Source organism: Chroicocephalus ridibundus, chromosome 12, assembly GCF_963924245.1.
Source record: "Chroicocephalus ridibundus chromosome 12, bChrRid1.1, whole genome shotgun sequence".
In the NCBI taxonomy this organism is placed as follows: domain Eukaryota; kingdom Metazoa; phylum Chordata; class Aves; order Charadriiformes; family Laridae; genus Chroicocephalus; species Chroicocephalus ridibundus.
Genome location: NC_086295.1, coordinates 2,385,123 through 2,409,012, shown reverse-complemented (window position 1 = coordinate 2,409,012; position 23,890 = coordinate 2,385,123). Strand labels below are relative to the sequence as shown.

The following is a 23,890-nucleotide window of genomic DNA, read 5'->3' as shown; positions in this document are numbered from 1 at the left end:
CATCACTACTCTGGGATATGCCCTGTCACCCCACAGGGCAACAGGCTGCTACAGAACCCAGGGCGCTGGGAGAAAGCCTCGATGGCATGCCAGGAGGTGTTCAAAGGGCCAATTTAAATCATCTTTGAACCAAAGCCGAGCCCCGGAGATGGCTGAACCAAGCCCGAGCCACCTCCAGCTGCCCTCTGGCCCCACCAGACAGCTGCCCTCCGGCCCCACCAGACAGCTGCCCTCGTACCAAAATCAAAAATCTCTCTGTCACCATCTGGAGGCCCAAAGGGTATTAAGTATTTGTTTTAATTTCTTTCTAGATGGTTTCTCTATATAGCTGTATTAACATATACTAACACAGTTATCTTATATACAGTGTTTAATCAAGTTATAAAAGTGACATTCTTTCAAAAGGTGCAAAGTTATTAACGTTTTGACACGTAAACTACTGAGGCGAGATCTGCATCGAAAATAAAACTTTTTCACTTTCAGAGCATTAGGAGTCCCATGGCTAGCCAAGCACAGATGTGTCAGCACTGAGGGGAAAGTATTTTGTAAGTGTTGTCAATGAAGAACAATAAATTAAAAAAAAAAAAATGGTTTTGGAACTCAACTGAAATTTTACTAAAAACTTTACACTAAAGGAAGGGGAGAAGGGGGTAGAGACAAAACTAATGAAGTGTTCTTACTTTAGAAATGTTCCCAGTTTCTTTTTAAATACCATGAAGATTCTATACTGAAGTTTGGATTAAACACGTTGTTAGAATTTTTTCATGCATTCACATAATCACAAGGCTGTAGGTCTTTGAATTTAAATCATAACTTAGAAGAGAGGGATGCTAACCTGTACACTTCTTATAAACAGCATATTTCTTTAGCAGTTATTCTACAGTTTTTCCATTAAGGCAATTTCTATTTATATGTATTGTTGTAAAAGCACTACTCCAGCATTAAACATACTATTTAGTTTAAGCAAGTTTTAAACTCCCATGAGATGTTAAACTGGCTTAATACGTGAATCCTTTCAATCCTCACCTAACAAAGGCTTCCCTAAACTGCTTCCAGCGAGTTTGGAAAGGGGGTTATAGTGCCTGGCACTGTCATTAGAGTTCTTTTTTTTTTTTTTTTATAGAAAGTATTTTTATGCTTCCATATGGATCAGCAATGTCTTTTTAAAAAAGTCAAGGGTCTCTGCACTCACTGGGACCCAACACAACCCTACTGTCTGCACCATATTGCCGAGTCCGGCTTGTAAGTCCTAAAAACTGGCAATCAGCACAAAGTACCATTTCTGGCAACAGAATAAAGTTGCCATGAGCACGTTTCAGATTAGGACCTTACTGACTGCCTTGAAGTTTTACAGCTTCTCTTATTTTTCCGATGAAGACAACAACTAAGTTTCCCAAAAATATAAAGTTAATCCAATCATTAGATGCATGATTCGATACAAAAATGTTTCTCCATCACTATGTTCATTTTCTTTTGCTTTTTAATCCTGTGTCTGGAAGAGAAGCACTTCAAAAATCTACTCTTTGGATGAAACCACAAACATGTTTTAATATCCATCAGACCAGTTCTTCCATAAATTCTTCAAGTTGCTGATGCGTAACACCAGCAATTTCTGAATTACTGTAAACTTAACAGCAGTGCAGCCGCTCTCCATTTTTGCCTGATTACTCAATTAAAAGCTTTCCTAAAAGAAGACGCAACAGTAGGATTAATTTTAATTACTGGACCTAATTTTCCAAGCTTCTCTCCCTCTTTACCCCCCCAAAGTGTACCGCTTGAAAGAAAATGAATGCGTCAATTCAGTAATTGATTATTTCCAGTATTATATGGCTTCAATGGTTTGATATGGAACAAAAAAATCCCACTTTTTGACATCACGTGCTCACAGAAAACTTGTAATAGGTATAACTCTGCCAAAGCTTTAAATTGATTCTGCTTTTTCACAACATACAAACCAGACATGGCCTAATAATGAAAAACATGCAAACAAAAACTTCCCCAAAATAGGACCCTGTGTGGATATACATACCAAAGTGCTTCCAAATAAAAGTTTAGTCTACAAGCATACATAGTGCCAAAGCTGCCAAAGGTAGTGCGGAGGATTTAAGCCTCCGAGTGGTAGCAAGCAATATATTGTACATTGTAACCACCTCTACATCCCTGCAATTGCTTCCAAAGATTCTGGTATTTTAAGAACAGCATTTGACTTCAGAAAAAGCACGCTTTTTAACACACCCTTCTCCTGACGTATGCTTTATGTAATTTTATCACAGGTATACAGTTTAATGCTCACAGTGTCCAAACGTTGTGAATGCTCTGTAACAGACAACTACAGTTTGAGCAGCTCAGGTTGGGTTTTTGTTTCCCCGAGTCTCTGAATTATTGAATCGTATTGAGAGAGGGGGGGCTGGGCGCTCCAGCCCCCACGTAGTGCTACATACCGTACGGAATTCACATGCATCTCTTCACGGGGAGTATCCGCAGTACTAGATTTGATCCTGGTGGTACCATATTAGCTTTTCATCCCTGCTCCAAGTTCCAAAAACTTCAGATTCTTCACTATTGTACTAAGTAACAAGGATATTATCTCTATTTTAAGTTACGTAGTTTATGTGCTCTACCGTATACAGCGTATCTTCCTGACAAAGAAACTAGGGAGAAAAATGAAGAACCAAAGGTCCCTTTGAAAATTAGTGAAAAAGTGATTGAAAGAATGATTTCAGGTGCAGCTTTATGGAAAGAACACAACAGTATTTAAATATTTGGCAATCCAACGTTAGTGATAATTAAATCCTTGATTGTTGACAGATAGAATTTTTGTTAAAATTTACTTAGAAAAGCTGGTTTTTGCTTTCAACAAAACCAGAGTAACTGGCTTGGAATGAAATCTAGTAACTAGATGTCCAGATGAGATGAGCAATTGGTTCCGTAATTTCAGTATATGTCTGGACAGTCTGAGAAATTTCTATCAAAATAGCCACCTGAGTACAGCCAATCTGAAGTCCCAGTGTATGGGTTAGTGCCTTGATGAAACCATCTGTAAAAAAAAAAAAAAAAAAAAAGGAAAGAAAAGAAACAATCAAAGAAAAAAGTAAACAGAGTGAACAGTTATTAACAGGGAAAAAACACAACTTTGCTTCTTTCACAAAACATTGTAAAAACACATTGGTATTTCTTATCAGAAAAAAATTCTTAGGAAATATTCTGACCATGAAAAATAAGGCATTAAACTTCCTACACAATTATCACCACCTTGTAAAGCATCTTTTTTAATTTTTTTTTTACATCAAGTCAAGAAGTATGAAATGCATTTTAAAATTGCCATCCTATTCCAAATAAAAATAACATTGATACTCTAGATTATATATAGGTTATATATATTAATTTGTACTTTAAAAGAATGCCAAATCAGTTACACAATCCTTTTTGTAAACCTGTCCAAACAGGAAACGGTTTTGTTCTGCAGAGCTGTACTTTGCACAGAACATTAACAGATGCTCCCTTTTTAGCCACGTTGACTGAAAACAATTTTATGTTCTCTGGAAGAGATTTTCAAAGGCATTAACTGGAATTAGTCTGTAGCTGCTCCTCCAGGCTTTGGGAAGAGAATGCTTTCTCTTCTGAATTGCATGAAATCATGGGAGCATCCCAAAGTTCTTGCCTTTGAAGGAAGCACCTGCAGAAACTGGCCCTGAGCGTACACTGACTGCACAGCACTGGCATCTGTGAAAAGCAGCCAGTGGGAGTAGGAGCCAAATCACACATTACTCCATGATGCATTCTACAACCGAGATGTCACTTGAACACGCTATCAAAAAAGCAATTTCTGAAGTATCCAAGCCAAGAAGTCCTAAGAGTGCGAAAATAAAAGGCCCTAGAGGACCACAACGTCTGTCTTAACTGCCAAAAGCTGGACAGAAATTGGTTAAAGGAGAGATGAGACCTAACATTTTATTCATTCTAACAAAAGTTTGACCTATGTGGGTTTAAAAAACAAAAACCAAAAAAATCCAGCATTACCACAGTAGTTAATCATGACAGGTTTCAGCATTTATTATTAGATAATTTCTCCAGGACAAAGTTATCAGCAATTCTGGCTTCCAGCTACATTATTTAATTGTTGACCCAGCAAATGCTTTAAGTGACACCACAAATTGTGCTGTCATGCAGGAAATCAAACAAAGGCTGTCTTGAATAAAACCAATTTAAGCAGTATTCCAAACTGTTCCGAGCATTAAACGAGTGCCCAACTTCTTCCCCCTTACCGTGTCTGCCACTCCACTTCATCTTTTGCACGCTCCTTGCGAGCAGCTCTTTGTTTCTCCTCTAGTCTCTCTTTTTCTTTGCTTGCCACATCTAACAAACATTTCAAGAGATATTGGTTACTTAGCAAAACAGAAACAAAACCGCAGGAAACACAGAAAAGACTGCAGAGAAATGAAACATAGTTCATTTAAGCAAGAGAAAGCATTTGCTGCACACAATCTCACTGAACAATGAAAATCTCAGGCAACAAAAAAATAAAACTGGCATCTCAGAAAAGTTGCTACTACAAACACTGAGTCGAAACTGAAATTTTGCTGTTTTATCTGTCAGAAACACTGCACCCAGACAGCAGGAAAGAACTTAAATTAAGCATAATAGAGTGATTTTTTTTTTCACTGTTTGGCCATGTGTTTTTTCTGACAAACACCAGAGCAACAGAGCATGTCTGTTCAGCACATGTCTTTCCAGGCAAACTCCAGAGCACGGGAGCATGTCTGGCAGTTCTCCCCAAGGTAACAAACACGCAAACACACCATAACATAGGTCAGCAGTCTAGGGATCCACCTTGGACACATTTGCTCTCCCAGACTTTGCTGGGAGAAAACAGACATCATACCTTGTTCAAAACCACATTCATTAACACGGGATGAGAAAGAGTTAAGGCTGCTCTGGGAATGAGAAACTGAAGGCAGTGTTCATGTATCAGCCAGCCTCCCTTCAGCCATCCCTCTCCAAATTTACTAATAGGAAAATATTTCCTCCAGCAAACACGTACCCATGTTTCCATTTTCCATGTTTCTGATATCTGGACGTAGCCGACAGTCAGTGGGAGCTAATATTGCTTCCATGCCTTTTTCTAGCTCATTGAGACTCACAGCAAAACTGGTAAAATTGTACATCTTAAAAGCAAAGTAAAGATAACATACAAGTTATTTTGGCAAAGTGACACTGAGTTCCCTGTACCAAATGGATACAACAGAACTTGCAAGAGAAATAACCAAGTCAAACCTTCTCCCACTGGCTACCCTGAAAGCAAGGTTAGATTCATACAAACTATTTTTTTTTTTGTTGGAGGGGAGGGACAAGGAAAGGCAAAAGGGGATGCAAATCGCACCTTTCATTTTTTTAAGCAGTCTTTGCTTCAGAGGATCAAGACAGATTTTCCTCCAGATGTGACATTTAACATCATGACTTTTATGAAAAAATTACCCACACCTAGAAGACTAAGAAGTCTTGTCGAAACTATTGAAGTTAATACCCAGCTGCCCAGTTACTGTATTTTTTCAGAAGCCTGTCTTCCAACAGCAGGATCAGCAGAAGGGAACGTGTGTCCATACTTTAGCTACTCTAAGTGCAAAGATCTCGCAGCCAGGTTAACCCAAGACACCAGGCTCACACTGAAGCAGCTGCAGTCAGAGCAGGCATTCTCTCCACCAGCTTGGACGCAGCAGCGATGCTTTCAGCACAGGAACGAAGCAGAGAGCTTGCTGTAATATAATTCTACTGCTGCAAGAACTGCCAGAGCCTGACAATACGCATGCTAAGGACAAACACTTCTGTGGGGTTTCTCTTGAACATTACTCATGTTCCCATGGATAAGTCACTAGCGATAGCAATGCACAGACTGAGTGAAACAGTTACCTGCGATGAGTTTGGTGGCCTACAATTTATTCTCCAAAGCAATTTACTGCCTGGTATGAACTGCACCGTGTCTTGAACCTCTGGCATATCATCAGCCTCATCATTTTCAGATTTAATAACATCTTCACTCTGAAACAGAGATAACTCTTGTCAGGGGAACAAAGGGAAATTGGACAGTTTCACCTAGAGTTCTACACTGACTGTTGAAGAATCTGTTCAAATTTGAGATATTAAACACTCTTGTACTTCTGCCTCACCCCTCAATGTTTGCTTTTCCTCACTCTGTATACTGTTCCTCTTGGTTTTATCGTCTCGCTCCTGATAGCTCTGAATAGTCTCCCATCACCTATATACAACTTGAAAGTCTGTTTAAAAAAAATTAATAGTAGTGAGTTAACGTCATTCAGAATTTTTTCTCTAGCTTCCCTTCCATCCCAACCATAGCTTAGTTTCACCTAACTTGACTATTACCTCTTCAGGCTGAACTGAGCCAAGACTGCAATTTAAACCAGTTCCCATAATGGCTTCAGACAGACAAATAGGGCATGCCTGCTTTTGGATATTGCTTCATCGTTTGCAAAAGATTTGGCTGTGCGATTAAAAAACAGATACGCACTTGTTTCAATCTGATCTCCTATAATCCAGATTCTAGTAACTATCATCACTGCCAATTTTCTCACTATGAAGACTGTGTACTTAATGTGTCTTTCCTTCCACATTCCTTTGTTATCAGCTGCGCTGCTATAATGTAGGTATAAAATCAAATGCAGTATTCTTCAAGAAGCTGCTCTCAGAATCTGAGAGAATCTGACTGTTGTAGAACACAGACAGCTACACTGTGGAATTTCAGAGGATTTCACCATGAGAAACTTTTTAAAACCACAACAACCAGAAGGGAAGTTTGAGGCAATAACATCACAGAGTGATAGTATCAGTTTTCTTCCCTTCCCTCGCTCCCACCTCCTTTCTATTTTCTTTCTGTCCCTTCTGACATGGCTCATTTATTTTATTCAAGAATACCCTATTAAGTTAAACAAGGCCTGTTTTATACACTAGAAAACAGCTCCATATGGTTAAGAGTCTAATTTCAATTATTTGGTTTGAGTATTCATTATTTTAAAAGACTCTTTTAGACTACTTTCCATGTCAACATCTGGTTTACTGTTAGACAGCTCCCCATCTAAATATAGATTCAACGGGAAGGAAGGAAAGAAAGAGTTGATTTTTCATAAGATGAACATAATCTTTTTTTTTTTTTTTAAAAAGTCAAAACATACGCCTGTACCATGACGGAATCCAGAGCTAAAAGCAAGGCCTGTTGTTGCTCTAGGTTCTTCTGATGTGAATACTTTTTAAAAGAAGTTTGAGCCTCTTAACGTTTAGAATGATTAGCTTCTGTTTAACTTATCATTTTCAATGAGCAACTAGGGTCTGCAAGATCCTGTTGGTATCAGGAAACCCAACAGTCCTCTGCTGCACCATACAACATTTTCCATCTAAGTCCGAGGCTTTGGTGGTAACTTACCTGACACTGCTGACGCATGATGAAAAAAACCTGCATTTTCCAGACCCCCTTGTTGTCAAGGCTGTCTATGTCATAAATTATGAAAAGCTGAATCACCAAAAAGCATAACTGATTTTAAGAACATGCATTATTTTTTTTTTTACAGTTTTTTTTAATGCCCGAATCCTAGTATTACTACATCTGGAGTTGGCTGCAGAGACACTCTCCTCATTCAAGGCCTGAGCAACATCAGCTTGGGGGTTGATATTTGATGACTTCTCTTTGACAAATCTCTACCAAACACCATTTCTATAAGCTCTCTTCGATTCGACCAGCTCACAGTAAAGTCTGTCTACACAAGTTCAAAGCGCAACACCTGCTCACAGGACTAACACTGCCCATCTCTGACCCCCACCGAAAGACGGACTGGTTTAACCCTCCATTCACCACCACTTCGGACCATTTCTGTAAAGATTATGTTTTCACTTCTTATATTTCTTTTCTCCCTAAAGAATCCTTAGCCTTACCGGCTTCAATTTCTTCTGCTCACCACCTCTCTTTTCGTTCTTTCTGTAAGTCTCATACGTAGTGGGATCAGTGCACCACAAGCATTCTGTCCACTTGCCATAGATCACACACAGCTTCTTTCTGCTGCAGAGAAAGCAAAGGAGACTTAGCTTTTGTTTCTTATAAAGCCTTCTAAGCCAATTCATGCCGATTCTGATCAATATTAAATACCCAGCTTCCTATTTTGTTGTATTTTACGTTTCTTTGCAGATTTCTTAGAAGTCAGATATTTAATAATACAAAGAAAAGGTTTCAGCTCCGTCCAGTCTTTCTGGCATTCAGTCCTGCAAAACACATCTTCATGACTTAGTCGCATGCTTTTGCCACTGTTGAAATGAGTGTGGGTACAATAAAGCCAATAGTTTACAACATAGAAGACTAGAATTGTGACTGCACAACAGTAATATCAGTTGCAAACACTCTGCATCTTCCCTGGATACCTTCATTTCCAAAGACTGGACTAGAGAGTTTTTCTAATAACACTGACACGGGGAACAGAACTGGGTTACAATCTGCATTGCTACCAACTTTGCAGTCATGTCAATTGTGGTCACTATGCCAGCACTGAAGAAATGTCAGACTGCTCAAACAGAGAGGTCAGGAGGCTTTTAGCACTTACTTTTTGTCCTGAATGTATCCCTCTACTCTGTGAAGCTCTTTCCCAAACAATCCACACGGTTTAAAGTTAAGGACACATTTATCTCCAGTACTGTAGAGGAAATAAGTACATACTTAAAAGAAGCAACCCCCTACATACATTAGTAAGTTTACTTTTTTACCTTATTTAACTATTTTCATATATTTACAATTAGCTGAGGGGTAGTTATTTGTATCATTAGTTTTCTTTAACTGTGGTTTATTATCTGACCAGGGCATTAAAAAAGGCACGCAAATTTCAAAGTTACACAAAAAGGACAAAAAAGAAATCAATGTGCGCATGAAAACATCAGCCTGTGAAAGCCAACTGAAAACATGACCATACTTCTGAGTTTCATGTATATCCAAAATTTACCAAAAGTACTAGGAATAAAACACAATGCAGTCTTGCATACTACTTAACCCCCACTATTAATACACCGCATTTCAGATCAATATATATTTACAGCTAACTGTAATGAGAAATAACTTTTACAAATGACCTATGCAGGAAAATCTAGTTAAGTGCATTCCAAAGTTACCTGTAAATTGTGTATCAAAAATTCTGAACTAAACATTTTACAAACATAAAGCAGCATTATATTTCAGCATCTCCCTTGCACGGAGATGTACATATATGTAAATAATCTCTCCCGGTGAGGTATCAAGCCAAGTTTCTATCTCAAGCACAAGGCATACAGAGACTAGCCAATATATAAGAGAAGACACTAGATCAGATGCTATGACAAGTATCAAAGCAGCAGCCCTCTTGGTTTAAAGCTCCCACTTAGGACAGAAAAACATGTGCAGAAGTAATACAGTTTTCATAAATTCTCTCCCTTGTCATTACAGGAGGTAATTTATTTTATATAAGGTAAAAAGCTTTTATATAGGCAGTTGGCAGAGCAACTGACACGCTCGAAGTTCACATTATCCTCGTCTGCAGTAATTTTTCTGTGCCGTACCCTTAATTTATGACATTCTCTATTTTCGAAACTAAAGAGAGGGCCAAATCACAATCAACATGATGGAGGTCAACTGCAAGCCTCCAATTATTCCATTTAATGGTTCTGGAGTTCAATTTAATTTCTGTTCTCTGTCGATAGGGTTGAATTTGAATGAGTAACTCACAAACATAAAATCTTTGTGTCCCATAAGTGATCTAGCCCCGTGCCTTTTCATTAACATTATTAAGATACTAAACCCAGTCCAATGACTAGTATGAATTTTTCAGAAGGAAAAAAAAAAAAAGGAAAAAAAAAAAAGACAAGACTTTGGACCTACAAAAGAAAGCCTCCTGTATAATGACAAAAATCACACCTCTCTGCTTTGTAACGAAGGTGCCCATGCAGCAGTCCCTATAAGCCAAGCCTCAGTGTCATGATTAGCATTACCTGTGATTTACAATTTCTACCGTTCCGTATTGTTCTAACCACAGTTTACCAATAATTACATTATGTACACAACAGGTTGGATTTGTCCATGTGTAAGCTTCATTATGTCTGTAAAGAAAATAGAAAAGTAAATAATTTTCTTGAGTTTGAGATGGAATGTAAGCCTGTTTTCAATTCTCTTCATGGCAGCGCAAAATATTTAGCACTCCTGTGACCAGCCAGCAGTTAACTTCAACACAGAAAAGAAACAGACTGTTCTTTATAAGCCAACAATGTATTGTATCTAAACACCAGTGCAAGAGATATCCCCTATATTCTTATTCCTTCTCACAGAGTTGAAATAGTAAGTTTTACAGTTGCTGTGCCTTTGATTACAAATTCCAGCCCAACATAAACAGCCGTCCAGCAATTCATCATTTTCATTCACTGTTTTAAAGCTGTATGTGGTAAAACCTAATATTCACAGGAGAACCAGACTGACAAGCTAACACCTAATAGTGTCTTCTATTCAACTATTGCAGCAGCACTGCCAACCTCTTCCTAAAGCTCTTTCGTGTAAACCTCTATCATAATTTAGAGAGTACCTTTTGTGATAAAAAAGCACTGAACATCAATATGGGAGACTTCCAGCAGAGAGGTTAGTCACTACCAGTTCTGAGTAAGCTTTGCTGTAAAGGGTTGGTCGGGAGTCGGTCAGATTAACCCACTTGAACAATTTTTATTTTACAAACACTGCGTGGTAAAGGCTTTTGAGCCTGAAGAGAGCAATACGAGTCAGCAAACTGCATAAGTCATTTGCACAAATATGCCACAAGTTTCCACACGGGTATACGAGGCCTGCTCCAGTGGCACTGAAGGCAATTTTGGGCATTTTTTTTTGGTTGTCCGACATCAGTGGGACACGATAGCACTATATTCAAGCTTCATAAACATGACATTTAAAAATCCAATTTATTACTCAATTTCACACTTTCCCCAAAGTTTTACTAAGAAGGAGGAAAAGTCCTAGAATTGAAAAATTTTCCATTTAGTTTCATTTTGGTTTTAATGTTTTGTGAAAAGCTTTACAAAGATGAGTTAAGAGACTGTAAATCTTTAAAAGGCATTATTCTAAGTGTCGTCAAAATGTTAAACAACGGGATTGCTATTCTCACTAGCTTGGCAGAGTCAAAGCCATCTCTTCTCACTCGTGCTGGTAAAAGAAATACTGAAGTTACCTGGATGGCAATCAATCCACCTTAGGAAAGCTGGCAAATTCTATTCTAATACAGAAAATACAGAAACAAGCAGTGTCCCCTCTGTAACAAATGCCTTGTACTTCTACTTAATGTTTCCAACTGGTCTGTCATTTTCCAGTACAGAACAAAACCAGACTATTGAAGAAATTTCCACAGTAAATTGTCTTCAAGCATACTTTAGAACAATGACTAATCTTCAAGTGGGGAAAAAATACCAAAACCCCCCAAATTCATCCCACCAGCCTTAGCACTCATTTTTATTCATGAACTACTTGACACCAAAAGCTGTATAGCGTAAAACAAAACGCAAGACACTCATGGCCAGTGCTGATAAATCGAAACACTTATTTGTGCTGGAGAAGTGAGGAAGAAGTGTGTTTTCTAATGCATGTATTGAAAACATAGTCATGGTTAACATAAACGCAGTACTTAACCCTGTCTTGCAATTTTGCTTCCTAAACAGTTGCTTGTTCACCCAGGCCCTGAGCAGTTCTCAAAGTACTCAACCCAACGGAACGGTATGACTCACAACACAGAGGCTCAAAATTTTATTTCAACTTCTGCTGCTAACTTGAAGCAATTATTTAAAAGAAATGCTTTAATCATTTATACTTCAGTTTAAATCTGTGCCTGGTAATTTGATTGGGCAGAGCAGGAATTTTAATAGTCTTCTAAATAAAGACTCTCTGTCCCGCAACAAACTTTATTTTTGTCACGTCTGCGTTCTAGACTAACATTCATAGTTCCGTCTATATTCAGAAGACATTTCCTCTATTTTCATCACCATTTATATCCAAGAGCAGTTCCTACTTTTATAAGCTTTGTAAGATTAGATGCCAGCAGCTCGACAAATAAACTATACTTTCAAAAGAAACTATAGAAGAAGTCAATGCTTGATATGTCAGGCAAATTGACTCTTTATTCAAACCAAGTGTCGAAAAGTTTCATAAGCAGATATTTCAAAACAACCTCAAAGTTACGCCTGAAGAAAGCTTTTATAAAAGCACCTTTAAGTGTTCAATTGCAGAATACTTTTCTGCAACTATTATCCAGCGCGTGTTTGTGTCCTACTTGGGAAAGCTCAAGAGTCTTTGTGCCACCAGGGCACAAAACAACTTACGGGAAGTCATGTAAATTATGAGACATACACAATTAGAGACAAGCCTAGGAGTAATGTGGAGAGCCATTCTGGATTTTAACGGGAAGGTGATCATACACAGGAAGCGTTAAATAGGTGACAAGGCAAGGTTTCTCATGTTCCTTTATCACACAGAACAGCTATTCTGAAGACCCAGTTCTTTCCACACAAATAATCAAAACCAACAACAATATTTAAAAGCGAGATGAGCTTGAATAGCCTGGCAATAGAATTTTCTCTCTCTTTAAATTTTACATGCCTTCACAACTAGCTTTCAGTAGCATTCAGTTTTTCAGAAATGCTGATTTTCATAGTGGAAAAAATGGGTCAAATTGCCACAGCTATACAAGCATGGCACAACTTAAAAAACCATGAAATTAAGCAGTGAAAATTAACTTGTAAATAAACTCTTCAAACCTCATCAGCCAGAGGTTTTTAGACAATCCCCTATGAAGAGTCGATAAGATGATTACCACCTATTTATTTATCCAAGTAAATGGTAAGGAGACCAACACAGAAAGGTATTTACTTCTCATACTCACTTCAGAAGCTCCAAAGTAATTGTTCCCCGAGGCTCCGCTTCTATGCTCTTTCCCCAGAATTTTAGTTTGGGATAGATTGATCCATGAAAAATAAAGTCCTTATTGAGGCCTTCAGAATAAAATGCACTAATAGGTGGGTGGTGGCTGACTTGCTCAGATATAAACCTAAATCCTAAATCCTCCCTAGCAACAACAACAAAAAAAAGCATTAAACAGTAAATATTTTTTAAAATGTTACAAGAGAAAAGAGTTACTTGATACTTTAAAAAAGTTTGGAGGATTTTTAAATTAAACTGAAGGTGAGACTTTTCCTTCTCTAGTCCCATGACACATTTACAGTTCATGAAATGAAAGAAATTGTACTCTGAACACCTTTTCTCTTCATACCCCAAACCAACCCACATTCAAACACCTAAATGACTTTCTAGCCAGAAAGGCTTTTGAAGACGTTTCACTGAAATAACTCTTGAAAATACTGAACCTCTTTGGGGAGCAGCAGCAGGTCTTACTGAAAATTCTTTTCTCCACTGCATACGTATCATCCATTTAGGGGTGGGAGTCCTTCAGACTAACTCCTCTATCTGACATGATCAGCAAAATGCTATTTAAATTAATTAACAGTCTCTGGTCAGAAAATGTCGTTGGTGAAAGAACACAGACCGATTTTTCTCTGAATAATTCAAAGAATACTCTGACTAAACCTAGAAATTAAGTTATTATCTAACAATTTCTTAAAGATTTTGAGATTGTGTGGGGAAAAGAATTTTAGCTACAGTCAGAAATATATTTTAGTAGATTTTTTTATTTATTTCACTGAATAAACAACCAAACTAGTATAAGTCTGCTAACCCAAGAGAACACGAATAGCCCCAGCTCCCAATTTAAAGTAATTATTACCTGGTTAATTCATAGGTTTCTCCTAACAGTGGGTTAAATGGTTTGCCAGTTCTCTCCCACTGAGAAGCTACAGCAGAAACTGCAAAAGCAGCTACAGCCTATAATCAAATTAAGAACATATTGTTATGAGAACAGTACATTAAAGCTCAGAGTTTAATATGTTATATTTGTTGCACATTACAGTATTTCATTATTCTTCCAAAAAGAAAGTACTATATATTCAGCCAGTTTTGGAGGAGAAAAGAGTGATAAAGCTTGTCTCTGTCACAATAATTTTTCATCCAGTAACTTAAAAATCACGGAGCCACTCAACTAATCAATTTAGGCTGACTTAAAGCCAAGATCTCATCTTCACGACACATAAAAACACAAAAAGAGTCACAGTTAAAGCAGTCCTGAAAAGGTTCAGGGCCTTGGGCATCATCGGTTGTGGCACTCTCCTGCACCAGACTTTTGGCTCAAACTCTGCACAGGATCAAGTGTGAAAGTGTCACAAATACCTGATACAGCCACTAGGAAACGAGAAACTTGTCTAGACAAATACAGGCATTCTGATGATAGCTCCAGAGAAAGAAATACACTCAAGTGAGAAACTGTCTTAAAATGAAATAGTCCAGAAGAGAAGAAATTCTTCTGAACTAAGCAGAAGGTGGTAGCTGTTAGTTACCTGCATTCTTTCCAGGGGGTCTGCGTGACTACAAGCCTTATTAATGAGGTATATATGTTCCATGTATTCTGTTATCCGTTGAAGGAAACTCAATGGCTCGTTGAAGACAATAGGCATTGTAATCTTAGACAGCTCCTAGGTAACAAAAGGGTAAGTTAATTTCTTGAGCATAACACTAAGTTAAAAACTGACAACAACAAGAATTTTGAAAATAAGTTGTGGGTTAGTTTATCTGTAGCATTCTTCAAAAGACATTTGGCAAGCCTATCGTAGACCTTTAAGTGCTACAGCTGAAAGGGGCTAGGAGCACCGCAGGGTGCTACTAGCAATCTGAAAGAGTAAACACCTTCAAGACTTGATCCAGCTAACCCACTGAATTCAAGAAAAATGTTACCTTCTATTCTGTGGTCCACATAAAACAGAAGAGGTTAAAATTTCCATAGATAGCAGCAATAACGTGCCAACCAGCTCACTACCGATATTTAAGTACCACGCATTCCTTTGAAATCCTCACATATCTTTTTGCATAAAATCTATTTTACTGCAGTAACCACAAATTATTTTTCAAAAGGAACAGTTACATAAAGAATAGGATTTGAATTGCTCTAACAAATTTTAGTGGCTTTATTTAAGCAACGTGTTATTTGCGTCAGAATGTTTCTCATTTTGCTTGTGGATACAAGACAGACGTGAAGTTCACAGAGAGATTTCCAATTCCGCAGGTCTTCTACTATATCCAAGCAAATTTGGCTGTTTAATTAAAAAGTTGCACTCGTGGCTGAGCAATAAAGTATCATTTCAGTGGTTAGAACTTAGTGGAAAGGAGAATGCTACCAGATGAAGTTAATGGAACATTTTCCTCACATTGTCACAGGCAGTAAGGAAAAAAAATAAACCACAGTTACCCCTAACTAACTTAAATTGATTTGGTCCAAGCAAAGCATTCCAGTAGATAGGTCACTCATCCTAACAAAAGGAGTTTTGACAGTACAGCTGCATCTCCTAGATGAGATAATTTAAGCTAGCAGAAGGGCTCACTGACTTGTCTGTTGCATTCACAAAGGACCGTACTGGCAGACCTAGACTGTAATTGCTTAATGCTTCTGAAAAGCAGCTATGGCAGCAATGCCCTCCAGTGTAGAACATCATTTTCATTCCTAATAAGAATGAAGTAATCAAACATGTAACTGAATTCTTAAAGGACTAAAAGAAAACAGCAGTGATGGCCAATAACCATGCAAGCATCGGGGTCCTTTAACAACACAGAACGATGTAAAGGTCTGTGTTTCCACGTCCAAGAATAAATCTTATGATCCAATTACATCACACCATTAATACCGCAAGCCTGCACTGGGCTCTCTAAGAAACTCTAAGAGATCCCAAACTTTTCTATCCCATCAATAAGATGAAAGTAAATTTTTTTTTGGCACAAACTGCTTAAATTATGGAAGGGGAAAAAAAAATCCACCACCCACCCCCCAAAATAAAGCCCTAAATCACATTTGGTAAGTAAAGAATAATAATAATAATAAAAAAAAAAAACAAACAAAACAAAACAGAGAAGAGAGCATTGTGTTTTGTTACTCAAACCATATTTGATTATATTTCTAATGGCTTTAGTGTGATTCTTATAGGACAGCATTAGGAACACCAATCCACATACTCCAATAGCTAAAGCAGTGAGGAAATAGTACTGTTATGAAATGGATGTTGAGATTTAGAGAGCTGCAGTTTAAGATGATGTTCCCTATAGAGAAAAAATGAAAAGGCACCAGGTATTATTCTATGTCTTAAGGTTTAATCAATAAAATTAACCAGTTGAAGTCAGGAGACCTAACATCAGCGTATTTCATCCAAGCCAACTCACCAGTCCAATGCATTTTTTTAATATGCTCCACACACTAAAATCACTTCTAGAAAACATCGGGGCAGGTAATGATGTCCTGTAATTGGAAAAAAACAACTGTCGTTATCAGCCCCTTAAACAACAAGACGTTTTCATTTGTACATATTGAAGTAATATATAAAGGAAGCAAAGCATTAACCTAGCGTTGACACAGGAAGCAGACAAGTGAAATGTCTTTTCAGTTCCAGAGAATTAACCTCTTCCAATGATAACAGTAATGGCCCAAAAGATAAAGAGCCAGCACATACTCGCTTCTCATTTACTATGTAGTACTATGTGCTTACCTGTGTCTCTTAATCCCATTTTCTTGGATCTCTGTCTCTCCATTATGCTCTCCAGTCCTATTGCTTTGGTGTGGATCTAGATCCAGCATTTCTGCAACTTTATGATTTGCTTCTGAAAAGTCTCCTGAAGAATTGTCAGAATCAAAGCCTGTATAAAAACCATAAGGCAATAGTTTTCTTAGGAACCTTATTATGCCACAGAGTGCCACTCACATTTTGTAAGTCTCACAGCATAAGTGCACTTATATGAGGTTATTTTATTTTAAAGAATATCGGAGTGAAAACCCTTTATTAAGTGACCTAATTTCCAAGAGTATTTAGAACCAAGTATTGCATTAGAATAAAGCATTCTCAACTAATTTTTTACACTGCTGAATATAAAACCAATTTAGAATGTTATAAATTCTTCCGTAGCTCCTAATCAGATTAGTGGTATTGTCTCTTCTTCAGAGCTGCAGCATGATTACAGTAATTTTATTCAGTTATGTAGTTTTCTTCAAGGACCTTAAAAAAATTTAATGTAGCCTACTTATACTGCTAACAGGCAAGGAGGAAAAAAAAAAAAAAAGATACAATGGCCATTTCACAACCCAACAGCAAGCATCCAGACTACCAACGGACAGAAACATAGGCTATCTAACTTCTTTTTGCCACCCACGTGTACAAACCATCTAACACTTCCCTAATGGTGACAGCAAGAACCTGCGGACACCAAGAGGAGTCACTCCCTGAGCTCTACGAGCACCCAGAGCATGACCTACCGTCAGCAGCTCCATTTCCTATGACCCAGTTCCATGCTCTCGGGTAGAAAGCTACTGGAAACACCATTGTAACTAAATGCCAGCACCCCCAATAACAACATGCTTTCAACAGCTTTAACCATAAAAAAAGTTAAACCAGCAGGAATCTACAGGAACACAAGCTTCTGTAATCAGAGAGTCTTACGTACAAGTTGGACTAAACCAACAATCCAAGATTTTAGTCTAATGATTTTAAGTCACACTACCTCCCCCCACATACTTAGAATAACAATTTATTTTTGCATATGCCTTTAAATAATAACACTGTAAAAAACATTTTGTGCACACACACACAGTCACCATCGACAGGCCTCTTGTCAACGCTGCCACACAGACTGACTGCAGGAACCAAACGACAAATAAGGATCAGCTGCAGCATCGATTCAGAGCACCCTGAAATGATGCATTAATACAGTCACAACCTTCACAACTGCCACGGTACCACAATGGAGAGCACTGCTGATCATTCAGTGTAATAAAGAAATATTTTTGTTGAAAAATAATTCAAAGAGCATTAAATCCTTTCTGAGCACCACAAGGGTCAATTCCTCATTAAGAACCACAAGGTGGCTTTAGTTTCCAGCTTCCAACTTCAGAGTTAGAATCCAAAACCAACAGGAAAATATGCGTATTTGCTGGCATGCAATCTTGCCACTGGTTGAAGGAATACACCAACATAATATTTGTACTCCTTTCATTCCAGCTATCGCAACCTGGGCAACCACTTGTCTATGAGCTGACAGTTACCATCGCACTCAGCTACAGCCTGTCCCAAAGTCCAGCTGTGGGTACAGAAAGATTCCGAAATATTACAAAGCATGTCAAGACTCTAATGGAGTAAAGAAATCAGTCTTGACAAAGATTATTTCAATTTTAAGCAGAGTAAAACGTTGTGATGCTCTGTCATTAACTTCTTAAAGAGTATCTATCATAAGTAGGACTTTATTTGGTTTTGTTTACATCTCCAATAGGGTGCCTATGCTTTATTAGAGCAATTAGAGCAATGAAAAGGCACACATTCAGAAACAGAAAGCTACAGTTCTTGCAGGGACCAAGACCATGACAATAACATTCAAAACTGCAGAAGGAAGTACCATCAATATGATCTTATTTGGTAAACAGCAGCTGTAATGGGTGATGTCATGTATTAAACTGTCTCCTGCATTTTGATGTCACAAGCATGTAATTACACAGCAATAACCACACCTTAGCAGGTCTTAGTACTTAATTGGAAAGTATGATAGTCATATATATATTCAGGTCACTAAAATGAAGACTACCCTGAAACACCTGTATTAAAAAACACAGGCCTATCTTCAGTTAACCCACAGCAAAATATTTATCGATTCGAAATGGCATTTCTAATCACATATTACCTTTTTTTGGAACCTATTACAGTACAAGGAGATGGAAAAGACAAGTACTGTAGGGCATAACACCACAACTTTTATTAGCTTGACTAATGAAGTTGGAAAAAACAGATGAGCTTTCAGGTACGCGTGCCCTCACACGGAAAGCTGATCAAGCGCACACAACATAAGGAACAGCATCACATTTAATGGGTGCTTCAATGAGATAAACACACCTAAATGTAGAAGTAAAGTCTGCTTTATTAGAGTGCGTCTCCACCTAATTTCTTTTTTAAAAAACACCAAAAAAAGCCCCAACAAACTAGGTTAGACAGCTAGATAATCACTAGACTTTCAACTACACTTTCAACACTTAAGTATCAGCTGGCTTGTCTCCCACAAGCCCATTGAGAAAGTTTGAAAAGCCATTCTCAATGTAGTTATAAGTCTTATAGTGCTGTGAAGAACTATCCAGAGAACGTTCTTCACAGAGGAAGTACTTACCTGGAAAAAAGCAGTTTACTGGAATGATTTGTTGTAGTTTTTCTAAGTTACAAGAAGAGCCTTTCTTCTGCTGCCATTAAAGCCCTGAACTTGCAAAACTCAGTAAATAAGTTTTACTTACAGGACGGTTTTTACAGTGAAGAGCCACTGGGAGTGAGGATTAAAATGAGGATTTAAAAGGGGGATAGGGGACCACACACAGAAATAAAATGTCAAAAATTAGCTTAAGCAAAAGTCTCAACTTACATGTGTTAAGGGTGAAGCAAAAGTTTTTTAAAAGTTTTACATTTTCAAAGTCAAATACTTAAATTGGGTGCCAACATCAATCTATTTCAAGAGCTTAAAGAAAAGTCACTTGCCAGTAACTCTAGTTTTCTTAGCCTTCCTCTTCCACATCCTGCAAACGACACAAGTCCGCTCAGACTATGCTGTACATCCACCCACGAGGGAGCAGAGGCACACTCTTCTGTGAGTCACAGACAAAAGACACAAGACTGCCCCTTTCGTACAGTCAGCAACTTCCTTAAATACTAATTAAGCCTTGTCACTCAAGACAGAAAGGGAATCAAAATAGCATAGTACTGAGAACCTTCAGCTCTAAAAAGGGCATAAGGAACAGGGATAAATATGCTGGAAGTGTAGATAGCAAGTGAAGTGAGAGGTGATTTTTTTCTTTGTCAGGAATCACTGTTCTCCACGTTTCAAAGCAAGTCCGTCTTCCCAACACGCCGTATGGCACAGCTCCGATAGGAGGCAAGCTGGCCTTTCATAACGTCTGCAATTCTTAAACATCATGGCAGAATCCACTGATTCAGTTTGATCCAGACATTATGAAAATATATAAATTTGGCAGCAGACACCTCGCTTCCTCCTCTCCAAGTGAAAGCAATAGTTTACAGTGAACAGCCAAGCAATAGGAAACAGAAGGGCAATATCCTCACAAATACACCAGGCCGGGTGAACCTCATGGGCACAGAACAGATTTCCATGGAACTGCAGGTTAGTATTTTAAAAAGCAAAACTAAACTATTTTTGTTTGTCAAAAATAAATTACCCTGTAACTAGCCAAGCATTTTCCTGTTCTGGGACAATCCTTTCACAAAGCACTTTGGCATATATATGGCTGACAGGATTAATGAAGGATACAGTTCTGACAAGCAGAACCTGATGGCATACAGTCTTTAACAAGTCTGCGACGAGATGAACAAACCCAATGTGACATAGGCTAAAGGCAACAGATCAAAGCTGTATGCTCCCTGTCTCACATAAGATTTTAAAGACACTGAAATTCGTCAAAGGATTGGCCACTTTACCTGATCCAGTCTCAGAGAACACCAGCTCCTGTGTTAGAGAAAAAGCAGATGCTGTGCTGTCACGAATTAACTGAGACCACAGGTAACATTTCAGTGAGATTCCCAAGGACAGTACTCATTCATTAAGTAAGGATGTCAAGTGTCCAACTAATCAGCAACACTAATAACCTCTGAATGCAAAGAAATGTCTCTCCATGGAAATTCTTCACCAGTCACCAACTCTATTCATCACCTCTATAGCACAGTCCATCCTGCATGTTTACAGGCATGATCATCATCCAGTCAGGGTCAAACCATCTGCCAGGAGGATGATTCCCAACCACGCAGCACACCATTCCACCACATGAGCATGTCTTCTGGATGTGATGGGGACAGTGTTAGAAGCAGGAAACTTCTCAGCCAAAGAGATGAAACCCACCACAACAAAAAACAGGGGTCTCTTTAGGGTAGATTCCCATTCTAGAAGTGGATGTCATCAATTAACAACTACAGAAAAGTTGTGGCTTCCTCAAGGAGTGAACTCACAGTACCTTAAAGAAGGCAGCATACCACTTGGGCTACTTCTGAGACTGCTGCAAAATTCTAAAGTGTAACCTCCCATGGAGTTCAAGTGCTCTACTAACCCTGGTTTGCTACTTACAGGCCACTAACCACAGTAACCAATTACTAAAAGTCAGTGAACTTCTGGGAATACATTGCAGCTCCCTCTGGGGAAACCAGAGCCCAGGACTCTGGGGGAGCTAGAGGAGAAGAGTATGGTGTACATGCTGTTTTCATTTCAATATGGAGATGGAGAATGTGCTCGTTCCTGGTAGCCATGTTCCAATCCTAGACTTAGAGCAGAACAAGCACATGTTTAAAGGTGGCTTCTGCCCATCTACTGATCTGACCTAAAGCAAGGAGAGTATCCTTGGAAAGAAGAGATTGAGGAGTCTCCCAAGGAAGCTTTCACTGTGGAATCTGAAAGCTCACCTTGGCTCAGAAAGGAACTCAATTCTGAACTTGATCTCCTGGGAGTACTGGGTCTACACCTACCATGTCCAGATCATCCAAAAACTAAGATAGGCGGGCACCATCAGGATCCATTAGAACGTAAAAAATTCAGCAAAGCACTGTCTGAAAGCTACACAGTCCATGGTACTAACAGAAGCGAAGAGTTGCTACAGGCATTGGCAGTTGGGGAACATGAATGCAGAAAGACCCATTTATAGTTGTTCTTAGCATCACATTTATGTATGACTTGGACAAGATACAGCTATAAAGAACTAGATCTAGATTTCACTAGGTTTGTGCAAGTAATCCATCAAACCGTCACCATCTTCTAAAGCATCTAGCTGGAGAAAGAGCTTGAGCACCTGCCTTTAAAGACAGTCCTGAGGGATAAAGAATCTGAAACAAAACTACTCCAAACTTAGCACTCCTCTTAAACCAAGTACCTGTGGGGCACCCTCCAGGGCAACAAATATAAGGGAGAAAAGTTCAACCTTATTTAATTCCTGGAATGGCTGCTGCAGACCAAACACCCTCCATCAGAAGACGGCTGTGCTGAGAGCCTATAAAGACACCGGATCTTCTTTTGCTTAGAAACTTCTCTCCTGCCATCACATTCCTTCCTGTGGAAGAGTAAGATTAGGAAAGGACAAGGAGCGCTCACAGAACTGATGCACAATATCCCACTTCTGAGCAGAGCCAGCCAAGACTGCAAGGTATCCATAATCGCTCAGAAGTCATTATGACCTTGAGCACTTGCAGGGAGAAACAACCTTTTGAGGGTGAGGAAAGGGGGAAAAGAAGAGGAAAGAGGACAAAACCAGAGTGTTCAAACGCAGATGAGTCAAACACCGAGGGCTGTGTATTTCTGCAGCAAGAGACAAAGGAATGCATCAATATCAAAGCTGACACCGACCTCTTGCTTTGGGGCACATTTCTGTTCACCTTTTTCAGTGGCAAAAAAAAATAATTCATTTATGCCTGTGGTCCTGAGCTCTTGGAATTGAAAGATTACTAAAGACATACAGGTACAATCCACTGTGCTTTCAAGATTTTTACAGTACGATTTGATTTTACAGACGAATTTGGAGTACTAGCCACTATCACTCCAAGTTAGCATGAATGCATTACAAATTTCCTTCTCTTCTCTATGACATAATTGTGGCAAGTCCTATACAGCCTGCTGTCAGTCACGTTGCTTCATCCAGCCCCCTCTGTTTATTCGTCATATAAATTTCCAGCCAAGCACGTCTAAGTCTACGTTACATACTTGTATCTACCATGCTACTTCCATTCCTTCAGCTTTCATCCTTCCCATTACTACTCTCTTCATTCCTGTGATTCTACATGAAGCACTCTACACTCAGTATTGCCAGCATTTCTCATGTCACCTCTATTACAGCATTTCTGAGGAGACATTTAAGTGGCAGACTTTAAATTTGTTTGAGATCTTTGAAAGCATTTTATTTCACCACTAACACCATGTAAGGCTCTTATAAATAACCATTCATCCTTATTAGTTCAAAGAAAAGTACTACTTGATACACTGCTCAAGTGTGAAATGATTCATGTTTGCTTTTCTAGAAACAACACTGGATTGCAAAGACTTTTGGCTCCCTATCTTGAAAGCATACTTTTACAGTAATTTGTTTCTGACTAGAAAAACATTTTCTACTTCAATTCTTCCGGATAAGTTTTCCATTAAAACAAATAAAATAACAATAAAAATAATCCACTGAATCCCTTTCACCTTGCAAAGGGTGTTAAAAGCATTACTTCTTAAGCTGCTATTAAATTACCTGCATTTCATTGAAAATGAAAGCAAGACTTTGCCACTAAAGGACTGTTATAGTGATAAAATGATAGCAAGCATTAAACTCCAATTAAAAAACAAACAAACAAACAAACTTGTTTCCAAGTCTGAACCTGAATTGTAATTCTTGCTTTCTTCTTTTCAGAAGATAGCACTATAAGTTTTACCAATAGTGTTTTACTTACTTATTTCTTAACACACAATGCGGTTTACAGCTTTTTTTTTTTTTTGGCACTGTGCCCATCACTCACCCGTAACGGCATCATAAAACTCTTCTTCACTATTCATCCTTCAGTGTGAAATCTCTGTGCAGCCAATCCAGCTTCCTCTAACGCATCGTTGAACTTGGTTTAGAGATTAAGTATCTGCGTGCTGTCAAAGTCTTCTTTTGCAAATACCCAGCTGCTTTAGATGATCTATTTGACAAGAGAGGGAAACAGA

At 38.5% G+C, this 23,890-nt stretch overlaps 1 protein-coding gene across 3 annotated transcripts in view; it reads right to left on the bottom strand.

Moving 5' to 3' along the window:
• Positions 1-281: 281 nt before the first annotated feature.
• OSBPL2 (oxysterol binding protein like 2) overlaps positions 282-23,890 on the bottom strand; it is a 37,647-nt gene continuing 14,038 nt past the window's right edge. For all 3 annotated transcript variants that reach the window (XM_063350014.1, XM_063350016.1, XM_063350015.1), the window contains 13 exons: positions 23,701-23,865; positions 16,681-16,828; positions 16,358-16,433; positions 14,491-14,625; positions 13,824-13,921; positions 12,927-13,109; positions 10,009-10,116; positions 8,598-8,687; positions 7,939-8,062; positions 5,908-6,036; positions 5,042-5,165; positions 4,266-4,356; positions 282-3,037 (listed from right to left, as the gene is read on the bottom strand). In XM_063350014.1, coding sequence (XP_063206084.1) covers positions 2,935-3,037; positions 4,266-4,356; positions 5,042-5,165; positions 5,908-6,036; positions 7,939-8,062; positions 8,598-8,687; positions 10,009-10,116; positions 12,927-13,109; positions 13,824-13,921; positions 14,491-14,625; positions 16,358-16,433; positions 16,681-16,828; positions 23,701-23,737 — 1,446 coding nt within the window. In that variant the 5' untranslated portion in view covers positions 23,738-23,865 and the 3' untranslated portion in view covers positions 282-2,934. The remainder of the gene's footprint in view (positions 3,038-4,265; positions 4,357-5,041; positions 5,166-5,907; positions 6,037-7,938; positions 8,063-8,597; positions 8,688-10,008; positions 10,117-12,926; positions 13,110-13,823; positions 13,922-14,490; positions 14,626-16,357; positions 16,434-16,680; positions 16,829-23,700; positions 23,866-23,890) is intronic.